Source organism: Lampetra fluviatilis, chromosome 25 (assembly GCF_964198595.1).
Source record: "Lampetra fluviatilis chromosome 25, kcLamFluv1.1, whole genome shotgun sequence".
In the NCBI taxonomy this organism is placed as follows: domain Eukaryota; kingdom Metazoa; phylum Chordata; class Hyperoartia; order Petromyzontiformes; family Petromyzontidae; genus Lampetra; species Lampetra fluviatilis.
This window is the reverse complement of record NC_136299.1, coordinates 6,258,088-6,274,714: the sequence shown is the minus strand read 5'-3', so window position 1 is coordinate 6,274,714 and position 16,627 is coordinate 6,258,088. Positions and strand designations below refer to the sequence as shown.

Genomic DNA, 16,627 nt, shown 5'->3' with positions numbered 1-16,627 from the left:
ACTCCACATGGGGGGCCGAGGCGCCTCCTCCCCCCTCCTCAGCGTCAACTTACAAACCTCACTACAAAGTCAAAACCTTCACGTCAGGCGATCTCCGTAACGCTCTTGAGACATAGAAGCAAACAGAGGGTGCAATGAGATCAGCTCCCGTGTAAGGCGCTAGCTGCATGCATCGTGAGAGGCGACGAGGCTGGGAGACGTTCAAACAGCAGTGGATTGATCAATATCCGATGATGATTATGACGACACCAACACACGCCGTCACCCCCACCCACCAATGCGAGATTCCCATCGAGAAGTCACTTCGCCGCTTCCTCTCTGGAGGGGGTGGGGGAGGGGGGCGGAGGTGGAGATGGGTGGTTGGTGGAGGTGGGCATGGGTAGGGGGGTGGTGGAGGTGGGGATGATTTCTGACCCATCAGCGTTGCCGAGTGAATGAACCCCACCTGAGCACGTGCCTCCCGCGCCACTCATTGAGGCGCTCGACTCGTTGGTCGCGCCATTAGGCACCACGACGCACGCACCGGGATGGTCGCGCGCCCCAATGCGCCACTCACTCCTTGCGCTCATTGGCCGCGAGTTTATTGGGCACGTGGCTCCAATCATCACCCCCCCCCCCCCCCAAAAGCCCGCACCTCGCTGGGTATAAAGCAGAGATATGGCGAGGAGGTGGGAAGGACGCAGGTTCACTTTTTACAAGCCTCATCGCTAGCAACACTACGAAAAGATGCCGTCATCGGCGAGTTTCATGCTGGTGGTCGCGGTGCTGATGGCGCTGGGAGGCTGTGAGTTCTCGCGCCGCTGCCAGGCACCCAGGGATCGATTTGGGTCGATGGGGGCTCGAAGCTACGATGGCGTTAGGGACCCATTTTGGTTATTTTCCTTCCTCCTCTTTTGCTGTTTAACACCAACCGACTCCATTACCGTTCTACAGTGGCAACTTGGGTTCATTTTTGTGCCATTCCCCCTACCAACAACGAATGCGGTAGTGCTGGTTCGCGATTCCATATGCTTCCATATACCCCCACCCTCGCCCACCCCACTCCGATCCCAGGGACCACAAGGGGCTGCGTGGACGCCGCGACGATTCGTGGTGACCCAGGAGCGTGGCGGCAGGCGGCCGAGTCCGGAGAGATCTCTAAACTGAACCTGGCTGTGAGTAACGCATCGTGTGACAAACGATTCGGAAACCTCGGTGTGGAATTCTGTGGTGCATCTGCCGGTCGCCTTGGTCTGTTAAACAAGTAAACCCGTAAAAACAAAGTTTTTCACTATAAATCCTTTATATGCGTGGCAGCGAACTTAATATAAAGGATTTAAAAATATATTCGCCTGTGGAGGACGCGGGGATCGATCCCGCGACCTTTGGTATGGGAAGCAAGGGCGCTACCAACTGCGCTACTCCGCCACGGCCTGTGGAGTGGTTACGCTCTGGGATCTTACACTCTGACGTTCAGCCAAAGCCATTAATGCGTTCTATTTGAATATGTAAAATAATTTTCTTGCCTAAAAAGTGTAAAATTTTGGGAATTTTTTTTCACGAAAATTAATTGTCACACACGAGTCTGTGTGGAAAATGTCAGCTCGATTGGATCACGGGAAGTGGGTTAAAAAACGAGCGAAAGATTTGCACGGTCCCAAGCAAGCGAACTTAATATAAAGGATTTAAAAATATATTCGCCTGTGGAGGACGCGGGGATCGATCCCGCGAACTTTGGCATGGGAAGCGAGGGCGCTACCAACTGCGCTACTCCGCCACGGCCTGTGGAGGGGTTACGCTCTGGGCTCCTACACTGACGTTCAGTCAAAGCCATGAATGAGTTCTATTTGAATAAATTTGTTTTGCCTAAAAAGTGTAAAACATTTTTTATTTTTTTTCACGAACATTAATTGTCTCGCACAACGAGTCTGTGCAAAATGTCAGCTCGATTGGATCACGGGAAGTGGGTTAAAAAACGACCGAAAGATTGGCATGGTCGCAAGCACGCAAGCGAACTTAATATAAAGAATTTAAAAACACTGTCTTGTTGTGAGTGCAAACGAAGCTCTCCGCCACGACCGGTGGCCTCCATGTGCATCTGGTATGGCACGGGTGGGTGCAGCTAAATTATTAGGGAATGGCAGTGTTGTGGGAAGCTGCGTCTTGACTCATGATGACCCGCGTCCTGTCCCCTGACCCTATGCCAGGTCCGGCACCACGTTCAAAACGAAGCTGCCGACTTGCTAACTGGAGACGAAACTGTGACATCCACGGCGCCAGCCACGGAGGAGCCCAAGACGCTGGAGCCGGCCACGGAGGAGCCCAAGACGCTGGAGCCGGCCACGGAGGAGCCCAAGACGCTGGAGCCGGCCACGGAGGAGCCCAAGACGCTGGAGCCGGCCACGGAGGAGCCCAAGACGCTGGAGCCGGCCACGGAGGAGCCCAAGACGCTGGAGCCGGCCACGGAGGAGCCCAAGACGCTGGAGCCGGCCACGGAGGAGCCCAAGACGCTGGAGCCGGCCACGGAGGAGCCCAAGACGCTGGAGCCGGCCACGGAGGAGCCCAAGACGCTGGAGCCGGCCACGGAGGAGCCCAAGACGCTGGAGCCGGCCACGGAGGAGCCCAAGACGCTGGAGCCGGCCACGGAGGAGCCCAAGACGCTGGAGCCGGCCACGGAGGAGCCCAAGACGCTGGAGCCGGCCACGGAGGAGCCCAAGACGCTGGAGCCGGCCACGGAGGAGCCCAAGACGCTGGAGCCGGCCACGGAGGAGCCCAAGACGCTGGAGCCGGCCACGGAGGAGCCCAAGACGCTGGAGCCGGCCACGGAGGAGCCCAAGACGCTGGAGCCGGCCACGGAGGAGCCCAAGTAACGCCATTGCAGCTTTTCTGACGCCGGCGGCTGTTGGAGGCTCCTTCTCCAGGTCGCACGTGGGGCCAAATATCCCTTTTGGAGCCGCTTTAGCCGGTCGTTAATTCTGACGCTCTGGGCATCCCTAATCCCGCTCCTTTGTCCCAATTGCTCAATAAAGATGATCTTGACTTGATGCTGCGTCCCGGTTCGTGGTTTAACTTGCGTGAGTTGCACCACCCCCGCCCTCCAACGTGAAAGGTTATTTTGTGAACCAGGAAGCGGTTGCCAAGCCATGAGCTGTTTTATCCACTGAGGGATTGGAGGCTTTTTCAATGAGGTCCTTTGTCTCATGATGCCACAGTATCCTTGGGTTCGAGGAGCTTGGTGGCCTTCACACCATGGGGTTCATTGACGTTGCTCATGCGAAGGTGGACGATTGACGCACGTGCTCTAGGAGCTGGGGTGGAATCTTCCCGTTTGACTTGTGGGGGGAGGCAATTGGCAATACCGCTGTGGCTCTTGACCAGACACTGCGCGTGTAACGGCCTGAGCGCGAGCACGGCTGGCTGCATCAGTCGGTGCAGAGCCTCCACGTGTGGGGGACGTCCATTGCGCAACGTGAATAATGAACCCCAGCAAGAGCCGACTGAAATTCGTTGCAAACTTAACCCCTGTATAGACACCTGGAGCTATTCATGACTCCTAGCAATGTATAGAGGCTCCCTCTACAGGCGATCCTCTACTTACTAACCAGCTTCGTTGAAATGTTAAACAAATTGGTATTGACTCAACGCAAAAACTCGCACTTGCCACGTAAAAATTTGCTTTAAAGGCGCGATCCTCTGCGAGATGTAATGAGTCTGCCTCGCGCAGGGAGTGAGTGCCATCGTGCTGAGTAGCGGTCGTGTCGAGGTTTTTCACGCTGCGGTATGGAAGCGATGACTATAAGAGGTTTTCGTTTGGATCTCGTAAATATAGACCTGTCGTTAAACCCGACACAGCCAACTTTTAAGGGTTGTCTAAATACAACCTGCCATTTCGTCACAAGTACAGCACACCGGTGTGATGGATAGCCAAGTGGTCACCACGTCTACGCCGTTCAGGACCGAAACAGGTGGACTTCTCCACAAATCGGGCTATCACCTGATGAAGCTATTTCTAATTACTGGCAAAACGTCATACTTTGATTGTAAATGTTGCGGCTTGGCTCTCCAACACACCGGTGTGCTGTACTAGTGAAGTATCGGAAATGACGGCAGGAAACTTCGTGACGGGTAACACACTTTTTATTAAATCTTGACTTGTCACAATACAATGTGTGGGGTCTCTATTCTTCCGACGGCACACTTTACTTAACTCGTGTAGACTCTCTGCCTCTGGCTACACTCTTCACTTATCTCGTGTAGACTCTAGGCCTCTGGCTACACACTCCACTCGTCTCGTGTAGACTCTAGCTCTCTGGCTACACACATCACTCGTCTCGTGTAGACCCTATGCCTCTGGCTACACACTCCACTCGTCTCGTGTAGACTCTAGCTCTCTGGCTACACACTCCGCATGCTGACACTGCATGCTCACCCTACACTCCGCCTCTGGGTTACACAGAGTCCGGGTCCTCACAGGACAGCGGGACTGGGTACCGCAGGGCCCTGTCTCTTCCTCTCCGTCTTCAGTCTTTGCTGGTTACACTCTCCCCGTGCGCCTGTGCGCATCACCTTATATAGTCCCTCCTCCCGGGAGACGGAGCGGATGCGGACCTCGATGTGAGCATCGCTCCTTAGTGAACCAATCACGACGCGCTATCTCTACGATCCGCTTTCCCCCAACGCGTGTTTCCACTCATCACCCAATCACGCCGCGCTGCCACCCGATCACTCCCACACCAGCGCGTCACCGGCACCCAGCCAATCAGCACCACACAACCCACGATCCCGCGCTGACCCCTGATCCCTCGCCGTCAGCACGCGTCACCACACACACACATCCAATCCCGACGCGCTGGCACCTGATCGCTACCCCAGCGCGTATCGCCACTACATCACCCCCCCCCCCCCCACATAGCTCGCAGCCGTCCCGGCTGCTAACCAACAACCTCACATAACGTTAACACAACAAAACCCCCACCCCCCCCCCAGTGTGCCCCGTAACACAACAACAACACAACAGCAACCTATGTACAATTTGACAATTAACACAAGAAAAGTCAACAATAACATACAACACCTTATAAAAAGCTATATACAGCCCGACGAACAACATAATAAAAGTGATTTCCAGAAAATGAACGCGCCCGGCGTCCCCGTGACTACCGCAGCGACGAGGTGCTCCAACTTCCTCGACTCCTCACATGGTAGGTCATAAAAGTAGCGCGACTTGGCGCGAGTCCGTGTGGCCGGTCCGTCATATGGGACGGGACGCTGACGACCGTCCGGCGGTTCCGGTTGCTCTAGACGGCGCGGGTCGGGCCTGAAAGGACCGGCCCCGCCGCGAAGATCCGGCCGCCGGTGGTCGGCAGCTGTCAGTTCCGAGAGACCTGGGAGGAGATCAGGCGGAAGCATGTGAGGATCAGGCAAGGACATTTTCCCCTTTGGGTCGTCGGTCACGTCACATGCTCGGCCCTCACGACACAAGGGGAGGCCATATGGAGGCGAGAACGGTTTCAGTCGGGAGGGGTGGACGTACCACCGTCGCTTTCCCCATTTTATCTGAACGCACTGGGGGCGTGCAACACGCACGACCTCCACGGGTCCCCGCCATGGCTTCAACAATTTAGGCGACGTAGCCAAAGGCGCCTGAGGGCAATGCAGCCAGGCCCTGTCACCCGGTCTCCAGTCGTGCACGGACACCTTTCGTGCACGCAACCGCTCGTTAGCAATTTGGCGAGCCCGCGAATTAAGCCGTGCGGCCTCCCTTGCCTCTGTCAGCTTATGAATATTAAATTTAATATGTTCTGCCAATTTAGAATTAGGTCGTGGTGCGGACAGGCCAAGCTGCGTTTCCATTGGCGGGTCGGCTTCCCGACCGTACATCAGATAGAATGGGGAAAACCCCGTGGCTGCATGGGGGGCCATTCTATACGCGGCGAGGACCCCCGGGACCTGCAGGTCCCAATCAACATGTGCCTCACACACCGGCTGGCACAGCATAGAAGTCAAGGTCTTGTGGAGTCTCTCCACCATCCCGTCCGTCTGCGGGTGGTACGGGGAAGTACGCACCTTCTTAGTGCCCAACAGATCGCACACCTCTTGCAGCAATTTACTTGAAAAATTTTTCTCTTGGTCGGTCAGCAGGCGTTCGGGAGCCCCCTTGTCCAGGACGTAGCCCTGGACAAAGGCGTCCGTCACAGCCGCCGCCGACCGGTTGGCGAGTGGCCACGCCATAGGCCACCGGGTAAAATATTCGACCCCCACCAACAGGTACTTATTACCCCTAGGCGTGACTGGAAAGGGCCCCAGAATATCGAGCGCAACAAGCTCGTTAGTGCGCGAGACTTGAATGGATTGCAGCGGTGGATTAGCTGCCACGGGCGGTGGTTTCCGCCTGGCGCACTCAACGCATCCCTTCAGAATATTTACCACGTCGCCCCCCATTCCCGGCCAATAATAATCACGCTGAAGCAGGGCAAGCGTTTTGTTTACCCCCAAATGCAAGAGGCGTTCGTGTGCGGCCAAAACAACTTTCCCCCTTACAGCAGAAGGCACCACCAGTGCATGCCGCCGGGACAAACTGTCCCATCTCATCAACATGCCCTGTTTAAGTACATAGGAGCCAGTTCGCTCCTGGTCCTCGTTAGGACCTCCCACCCTGCGGCGCAACGCTAGCAGGGAGCTGTCCGCCATTTGGAGGCGGCCCCACTCACTCAGCGACAGTGAGAGCAGCGAGTCCCGATCCTGAGAGGTAGCGGGAACATCCCCGATTGGTGTGTCCGCGGTCGCAACCAATGCCCCAACCGGCGGTTTACAGCGCGCCGATCCCGATAGACACGCACATTTCTGACAAGGCAACAATCGCGACAGGGCATCGGCATTTGTGTGTCGCAACCCCTTACGGTATGTGGTCGTGAACTGATAGTCTTGGAGGACTTCCAACCACCGTGACAATTGGCCCGAGGGCTGGGCGACCCTCAATGAATACTGTAGCGCCGCGTGATCCGTCCGGACCGTAAAGTGACGACCATAGAGATACGGTCTGAACTGTTGTACGAAAAATACAATGGCGAGCAGTTCACGACGGGTGACGCAGTAGCGCTGCTCTGCCGGAGACAACACCCTGCTACCATAAGCGACCACCCTTTCGACTCCCCCAACGACCTGGGATAGTACCCCCCCAATGCCCGTGTTGCTAGCATCCGTATCTAGCAAGAAGGGACTCGCAAAATCCGGATAACGCAAGGGTGGGGCACCCACCAAGGCGTCCCGGAGGGAGCAGAACGCGGCCTCCTCCTCCGGTCCCCATCGGAACTTCACACCTTTCGCCGTTAGAGCGTGCAAGAGTTTTGCAATAGTGGCGAAGTGCTCAACGAATCGGCGGTAATACGAAGCAAAACCGATGAAACTGCGCACGTCTGCAACTGACGTGGGTGTCGCCATGAACTGACACAGTCCGTCTTCGCGGGATCGGTAGAGATCCCCGAAGAGTCGACAATGTGACCCAAGTATCTAACGGACTTACGAAAAAGGTGGCATTTGGCCGGTTTAAATTTAAATTTAGCCGATCGCATTCGCAAGAACACCCCTCTCAATCGCTGGAGGTGTTCCTCAAATGTTCTACTGAAAACAATGACATCGTCAAGGTAAATCAAGCACGTCTCCCATTGCAAGCCCGACAAAACCAACTCCACAAGACGCTGAAACGTCGCTGGAGAGGAGTGAAGTCCCATGGGTAACCGGTTAAACTGGAACAGGCCCCCTGGAGTCCGAAATGCTGTCTTAGGTTTAGACTCTTCGTCGAGTGGCAACTGCCAGAATCCCGATAATAAATCAAGAGTCGAAAAATATCGCGCACCAGACAATGCATCGAGGGACTCGTCCATCCTGGGGAGCAGATACGCGTCAGCCACAGAGATCTTATTCAGGCGACGGAAATCTACGCAAAATCGCAAGGACCCGTCTTGCTTCTTAACCAGCACAATAGGTGCTCCCCAAGGACTGGAGGAAGGCGAAATAATGTCGGCTTCAAGCATATCGTTAACGGCCGACTGAACATGTACCTTCTCAGCAGGACTCAGTCGGAAGGGATTTAGCCTGACCGGCGCCGCATCGCCCGTGTCAATGTGGTGGCGCAACAAATCCGTACACCCAATGTCATATTTATGTTTACTGAACACATCAGAGAATTCCATTAGTAACTCGCGCAGCGCACCCAACTGCACACCTGACAAATCGTCCGAGCCCGCGCACAGCGAATGGACCCATTCAAGGTCCTCCCTTGGTTCAATGTTTTGCGTGGGGCTCGGATCAACGTGCGCAACCAGCCGCTCCTCCGCAGGAACCCGCGCCGCGTGAGCCAGCACGGTACCCTGCTGAATGACGGCTGGCCGCGACCCAGCGTTTAAAACCATCACAAACGGATCCTTGTCCGCCCGAACCAAAGTGTGAGCCACCGACAAATCGACCCCCCCGACAGCCCTGTTAGAAGGACCCAAAAGCATGCCTTGTTCCAAAGTCCCCTCCACCCATGGTTTCCGCAACCGGAGGGGAATTAGCATCTGTGAACCCGGGGGCACGTGCACGGTCCGCGTCGCCAACGCTTGTATCGTGGCGCACGCCGTCCGAATCTCAGTAGGGTTCGTCAAAAATGAAATACGGCGACCCGATGGTAGTTCAATGCAACGCTGATCGATTAGAATTTTAATGGGCATCTTAGCCAAAAAATCAGTGCCCAATAGACAAGGAACCGCCAAAGAAGACGAAACGAAAACGGGTCCCGACAATTTGATATCTCCAATGCAAATGGACGCCCTAATCTGACCGATAATGCCCAACGATCCCCCATTTGCGGCAAAAAATGGCACATCCACTGGGAGCAGCGGACGGCATTGGACGGGGAGAATGTTATAAATGAGGTCCGATATAATAGTCGCCGACGCCCCCGTGTCCACCAATACCCTGACCTCGACCCCATCAATAGAACCCGCGACGACGGATGAACCCGCTGAAGCAGCCACAATTCTGTGCCCCAACTCCGACCATTTAATGTCTCCCCGGTCCCGGCCGAAACCCCCTCGCCGAACCGAATCCCCGAACCCTAACCGGTCCTCCTCCGTCGCCCCGCGACGGCCCATGCATGTCGAGTGTGTGGGCCGAGCGTGTGAGGTGCCGCGACTTGCCGGGGTTTGTAGAGATGCCTTGGGGCCTTGGTCGTCGTCCAGCCGAGATCCCATGGCGCGCTGACGGGGAGCGCGGCAACCGGACGCCACGTGGCCCCGGAGGCCGCAGTTATAGCACGTGATGAGGGTCGTCGGTGATCTCGGTTGCTCCAGCTTGCGGGCCGATCGCAGAGGCGACCGACCCCCCGACCTCCAGTCCCCTGGTCGTTCCGCGGCGAACGCCTCCTCTCGCGGACTGACGACTTGGGGTTCGGTGATCACCGGACCCGGAGCTGAGGCCACGGCAGCGTTGCAGATGATCCCCTGTTTGCGTTGAAGGACCTCGTGCGCTTGTATACTCGTAGCGACCCGTAAGGAAGAAATGTCAATCTCGTCGGCCGTGTTGATGGGGACCCCCAGGTCCTGCGCCAACTTAAGCAGCTGCTCCAAAACCATCGCATCCTGGCCCTCCTCGTCCATCCGAGGGAATGCAGCATCGGCGAGAGCCAGCAACGCCGTGCGATAGGCGAGCGCGGTCTCCGTGTCCGCCTTCCGCCTCGCATAAAAATGATGGCGGCACGCCGAGGGAGGTCCGTAGACCTTGGCCATGAGACCCAGCGCTGCCTTCAGCGTGGAGCGGTCCGACCTCCGAGCAGACATGAAGGCCGCGAGCGCGTTGTCGTCCAACATGGCAGGCAGTGCCCGCAGCGCCGTAGCATCGGACCAGGCAGACATCTCCTGATGCGCCAAAAACCTGCGCTGAAATTGGCCCCAGTCCCCGCCTTCCGCCTTGAAGGCTGACAATGCGGGGAGGCGCTGTTGAAAAATGAAGTCGTCCTCCGCGTCGTGGTTCCTTCCCGCCGCTCCATCGGTGTGTAAGATGGCGGCCCCAATGGCGGATGACTGATGGCGGTCCGCAGCGCGCGTTGATGACGTAAGAGGGCGCGCTTGGAGAACCGCCGCCACGTGGCGGTCGCCGTTCCCGCCAAAAGTCGACGCCGATGAAATGGCGGGAATCGCCAAGTCATTTTGGCGGGAATCTGCGGGGCGACCCTGTAGAATGTCCGCTGCCGTCTCCGCTCCCGCTGACGAGCTGATTTCCGCCAGGATGGACGCGGCGGCGAGCAGCAGCTCCGCCAGACGAGAGTGCGCCTCACGGAGCACGGCCTCGGTCCCCTGTCGCTCCTCCGGCGCCGTCGGCGGATCTTGCAGCGTGGGCCATTCTTCGTCCTCACCCCCCGACGGCAGCTGGCCCGGGTCGTCAAGGTTGTCCTCGCGGTCAATCCCGTGGGTCCGATTGGTCTTCCTTGTATCCATGCTTGGAAGACAGTTTCACTTCTGACGCCAGTTGAAGTATCGGAAATGACGGCAGGAAACTTCTTGACGGGTAACACACTTTTTATTAAATCTTGACTTGTCACAATACAACGTGTGGTCTCTATTCTTCCGACGGCACACTTTACTTAACTCGTGTAGACTCTCTGCCTCTGGCTACACTCGTTACTTAACTCGTGTAGGCTCTCTGCCTCTGGCTACACTCTTCACTTATCTCGTGTAGACTCTAGGCCTCTGGCTACACACATCACTCGTCTCGTGTAGACCCTATGCCTCTGGCTACACACTCCACTCGTCTCGTGTAGACTCTAGCTCTCTGGCTACACACATCACTCGTCTCGTGTAGACCCTATGCCTCTGGCTACACACTCCACTCGTCTCGTGTAGACTCTAGCTCTCTGGCTACACACTCCGCATGCTGACACTGCATGCTCACCCTACACTCCGCCTCTGGGTTACACAGAGTCCGGGTCCTCACAGGACAGCGGGACTGGGTACCGCAGGGCCCTGTCTCTTCCTCTCCGTCTTCAGTCTTCGCTGGTTACACTCTCCCCGTGTGCCTGTGCGCATCACCTTATATAGTCCCTCCTCCCGGGAGACGGAGCGGATGCGGACCTCGATGTGAGCATCGCTCCTTAGTGAACCAATCACGACGCGCTATCTCTACGATCCGCTTTCCCCCAGCGCGTGTTTCCACTCATCACCCAATCACGCCGCGCTGCCACCCGATCACTCCCACACCAGCGCGTCACCGGCACCCAGCCAATCAGCACCACACAACCCACGATCCCGCGCTGACCCCTGATCCCTCACCGTCAGCGCGCGTCACCACACACACATCCAATCCCGACGCGCTGGCACCTGATCGCTATCCCAGCGCGTATCGCCACTACACTAGTAACGAATTGGCATGTTCTGCTTACGTGACAACCCATACTAGTCTGTTGGGTGGTTGCGGGCTTAACAACATCTACGCGATCTAACCCAAAAACCTATTCTACCTACTATAATCACCCAGGAATGTCTGAACGCTCGTGACGTCACTCCACATCGAGCAGCCCCTGCACTATGAATGAGACATTTTGTCATCCTTGCTCTCCAAATCGCAATAAAGTTTCTTGGGTACAAATTTGACTCGACTTATGAAATTACAAGTAACATTCACAATAAGGAAAGTTGCAGGCTTCGTTAACTAGGCCTCGTAGTTATCGTAACATTTTAACAGCATTATAAAGGCATTTACATCACTATACCGGTCATTCTAACATAACAGCATTGCCAATATTATAAGAACATAAACGAACTTACAGACAACGCTTCTTAAAGTCCCACAATGGACAATTGCGGCTGGCTTTACTGGGACGCGATGTGTGCCGCCATCTTGAATTATGTGTGTAATGGCCGACGCCCGCGTGGTTGAGCGGGAATCTTAAATCGCAACTTCCTGGTCACGTGACCAAACTTAGCATCAAAAACAGGAAATTCCTGTGTACATACGCCCCACATCTGCCGTGAGGCAAGACACCTGCCGTGAGGCAGAACACTTTCGGTAAAGTCACGTAGATAGGTGTAATAAAAACTTCGACAATAGACTGTCTTATTTATTTATTTATTTATCGCCGCTAGACAGCTCCGCGTTATTCCACACTATCTCCATCGCTACGCGTTGCGCGGCGTGAGTTGGTATCCTCCGCACTCGCTCACTCTCCCGCTCCCGCTCCCACGCACCGCTGGCAGACGGCGCGCAGGGAGACCGTCTCCGGACCGCCACGTGGCCGATGGCGTCCCAGAGGCGCGAGACGTGGTCCCGCTTCCAGACTTCCCACACTGACCCAGAGTCCCTTCCGGATTCCCCTTATCACCCCCTCCCGCGTCACCAAGCCCCACTACTAGCCACGCCCCCTTACGAATCTTCTAGATGGTACCCCACTAGCACCCTCCGGCTCTGCCCTTGAACTCTAGCCCAGATACTCCCTGTCACCCGATTGGCTTAGAGGCTGAATCGACGAAGTCTATCCCACCGTTCGGCGACCGTCAGCATATGCAACACAAGCGGTCGTCTTCGAAAGGCAAACTATTGACAGTATAACGGTTTGAAATGGGCATAGCCCAAATGTCAGCAACCAATGTTAATGTTAAGGCAGCCAACCTGACGGTGGTTGGTTTTACACCAAACAAAGGGCTGCCATGTGACAATTAGCATGTTTATGAGAGATTAGCATGTTAATAGAAATCGTAAAGCACGCAACCGAGGGGTAGTTGGCGCGCGAAGTGGCTGTGTTGGTCTGAATCCTGTGAACGCGCAAGTTTGAAATGGGCGTAAAGAACAACTAACATCGAAAATTGGTGGGATGGGAACATCAAAGCCAATTACGACTTAAACTGGTTGGTAACGTTCTTTCAATGATTGATCAGTTTGTACCCATATTCTCGGTTGAAATTGTGTCTGTGTCTATATATATGTGTAATAAATGATGCTGACAACACACAGCTTGGTCTCCGTCCCTCTTTTATTCCTTGTTATGCCGCTCACACTCTGCTGGTCCCGATAGTGGACCGGCTGTTCCTCTTGCGCGCCCCGCGCGCCCTTCCCGTCAATCGCCCTCCTCCCTGCTCCCGCATACAGTTGGCTGACGGATTGCTTGGAGTCGTCTCCAGCCACATGGCTGATGGTGCAGAAGACCTCCCACGACCCAATGTGGTCCCACTCCGTGACTACGCCAACTGCCCCGAGCCTCTTACGGATCCCCCTTATATTCCCCTCACACGTCATCCTGTCTCCAACTTCCACCACGCCCTTTCCGAACCTTCCAGATTACGCCGTTCACTTAGCGCCCCCCCCCCCCGGTTCCGCCCTTACGCTCCGCCCCTGATCTTCTGGACCGGAGGTGGTCGATGGACCTTCCCATATGCCCACATTACTGGGCCCCACTCCCAATACGCCGGGCCGTCTGATTGGCCCAGAGCTGAGCGACAAAACCTCGCTTACAAATCTTTGTTGATAGCCAGTGGGCTTGCAAAGTACCTTTATCAAGGTGAAATCAATTTTGTGTGAGCCCACCGCATTAAAACAATGATCAGCCACAGCTGAGGTATTGGTCCAACCGTGTTTCTTCTTCTTCTTTAGTGCTGCCTAACGGCGTGTGCGACTTCACGATGATATTGGTCCCGGTCTAGCACGGCGTGTAGAGTTTGTGCTGTTGTTAATTGTAGCCATGTTTTGATGTTACTGAGCCATGTCGTTTTTGGCCGTCCTGGTCGTTTTTTCCCTTCGATTTTTCCTTCCAGGATTAGCTTTAATAGCTGGTATTTGTGGTCGTTTCGGGCAATGTGGCCTAGGTAGTAACACTTCCTGCTAATGATGGTCTTCAGCAGTTGCCTGTCAGTGCCCATATCTTGCAGAACTTGTGTATTGGTGGTTTTGGCTGTCCATGGGATTTTCAGCATTCTTCGATACAGCCACATCTCGAAAGCTTCGAGCCTTTTTGTTGCTGTTATTGTCAGTGTCCACGTCTCAACTCCGTACAGCAAAATTGACCAGATGTAGCATTTCAGTGTGCGCAGTTTCAGTGATGTACTCAAGTTGCGGTCTGCAAGGAGTGTTTTCCATTTAATAAATGCTTGCCTTGCTTGTTCAATTCTGCTCTTGATTTCGACTTCATGGTTCAACTGATCGTCAATGATTACACCAAGGTATTTAAATCGGTGTACTTGTTCCAATTTTTCGCTACCAAGCTTGATTGTTATTTCGCTTGTAGTTCGGCTGACCTTCATAACCTTTGTTTTCTTTTTATTAATTCGTAAGCCCCATATTTGACTCTCTGTGGCAACCTCGTCCAAGATTTGTTGTAGGTCTTGTTCCGAATCGGCCAGCAGTGCAGTGTCGTCGGCATACCTGATGTTGTTGATGTATTGTCCATTGACTTTAATACCAATGTTTTTATCTGCTAGTGTTCGATCAAAAATCTGCTCCGAGTAGATGTTGAAAAGACTGGGTGAAAGTGGGCAGCCTTGTCGTACACCTTTTTGTATTGGTGTTGGGTCTGTCAATTCGTTGTCATATCGGAGTTGGGCTGTTTGCTTCCAATAAAGAGCAATGATGAAGTTGATGTCTTTTTTATCTAGTCCCAGTTGTTTTAATAGAGCTGCTAGTCGGTCGTGGTCTACTGAGTCAAAGGCTTTCTCGTAATCTATGAAGCAGATGTACACTTCTTTCTGATGTTCGTAGCATCGCTGTAGTAGTATCTGTAGACAGAAGATTGCTTCTCTTGTGCCTAGTCCTTTGCAGAAGCCAAACTGTGTGTTCTTCAATGCATTTTCGCATGTGGAGCGTATGCGCTGTTGGATCACCTTCAGGAAGACTTTCAGCACGTGGCTCATCAAGCTTATCAGTCTGTAGTCCTCGCATTTCCGGCTTGTTGCTTTCTTTGGTATGGCCACAAAGATGGATTGTAGCCAGTCGGATGGAATTTGATTGCCATTGTATATTTGATTGTACCAATTAGTCAGTTGTCGTATGTTGTTACTGTCTAATAGTTTGAGCAATTCTACATGGATTGTGTCGGGCCCGCACGCTTTGCCTGACTTAGCTGTTTTGATTGCATGTTCTACTTCTGATGTTAAAATGTGTAGAGCGTCTTTCGACATCTGTTGGTCTTTTTCTGCAGGTGTTCTCATGGCGCCATAGAGCTTGTGTATATAGTTTGTCCAGGTGTCCATTTTTTCTTGTTTATTTAGGATTGGTTGGTTGTTGTCCGCATACAAGGTAGCTGTTGGGGCTGGTCTGTAGATGTTACCAGCTTCTTTGAGCTTCTTGTGCAGAGTAAAATTGTCATGTTTTTTAATTAGTTCTTCAATCTCGGCGCATTGTTCTTCCATCCACTTTTCTTTTGCCTGTCGGATTGCTTCTCTGATCTTCTGTTGCATTTGTTTGTACTTCTCCAAGTTGTTGTTTTTGTACATTCTTCGTTGGCTCATTAGATCGAGAATACAATGTGTCATCCATCGTTGTTTCTTTTTCGGTGGCTGATGTCCCAGCATGACTTCTGTTGTTTCTGTGATGCATTGTTTGAACGAGCGCCAGTACTCCTGAACATCTGCTGTTTCTGTTGTTATTGAGCGGATGCTATCGTTGAGATGTTGCTGTACTTGTCTTTTATCGGCGCTGTTCTTCAGTTTCTCCAGGTCTGCTCGTCTCGTCTTTGTACATTGTATTGATCGCAATTTGAGTCTTATTGTAGCTGTTACTGGGTTATGATCTGACGATATATCGGCTCCAGGGTAGGTTTTTGCTGTAATCACACTGGACTTAAACCTGATGTTAATTAGGATATAATCGATTTGGTTCCTGACGATGTTGTTGTCGGAGTCTTGCGGCGAGGTCCACGTGTACAGTCGTCGAGGTGGTAATTGGAACCACGTGTTAGCAATACTGAAACGTTCTTCTTGGCAGAATTGAACCAGTCTGTCGCCTCGTTCATTCCTTGTTCCTAGTCCGTGTTCTCCGACAATGTTCTGCATTCGACCGTGGCCAACCTTGGCATTGAAATCGCCGAGGATTATAGTGATGTCTTGCTTCTTCAGCGGCTTCAGCGTGTTGGTTAGTTGCTCATAGAACGATTCGATTTCATGATCTTGTTTATCTGCTGTTGGAGCATAAACCTGTAGAATGTTCACGTTGACTTTGTTGCCTGCTAATTGTAGTAGTGCTATTCGTTCTGATACTGGGGTAAAGTTGTTGACTTTATTCGCTAATTTCTTGTGTACTATAAAGGCGACACCGTGTGTTTGTTTGGTGTTTTCTTCTCCTCCGGAGCAGAAGATGTGGTGTTCGCTCGATATAAACTTTTTTGTTCCAGGCCATTTAGTTTCGCTTAGACCGATTATGTTGATTTTAAGTCGATCCATTTCTTGTATGACATTGGCTAGTTTCCCTGCTTGAAGTAAACTTCTAACGTTCCAAGTTGCTACTTTGAAAGGGTTCTTTGACACAAGCTCGGAGATTCTTAGCACCCCTGTCCTATTTAAAGGACGCCGATACTCAGGGCCTTTGTTGATTTTGCTTGTCATCATTGAAGTTTTCAAGGGAGCAATAACCGTGTTTCAGATCTGCCTTATGTTCACGAACACAGTCCGAGACATGTCGCTTAGTTTCC

General features: G+C 53.4%; 1 protein-coding gene across 1 annotated transcript in view; it reads left to right on the top strand.

The window, feature by feature from the left end:
- Nucleotides 1–700: 700 nt before the first annotated feature.
- The window catches only part of LOC144941614 (uncharacterized), a 31,753-nt gene continuing 15,826 nt past the window's right edge, over nt 701–16,627 (top strand). Inside the window, exons 1-6 of the mRNA XM_078867935.1 lie at nt 701–784; nt 1,054–1,154; nt 2,187–2,378; nt 2,421–2,762; nt 3,382–3,448; nt 12,210–12,309. Of these exons, the coding sequence (XP_078724061.1) occupies nt 727–784; nt 1,054–1,154; nt 2,187–2,378; nt 2,421–2,762; nt 3,382–3,448; nt 12,210–12,309 (860 nt within the window). The 5' untranslated portion in view covers nt 701–726. The remainder of the gene's footprint in view (nt 785–1,053; nt 1,155–2,186; nt 2,379–2,420; nt 2,763–3,381; nt 3,449–12,209; nt 12,310–16,627) is intronic.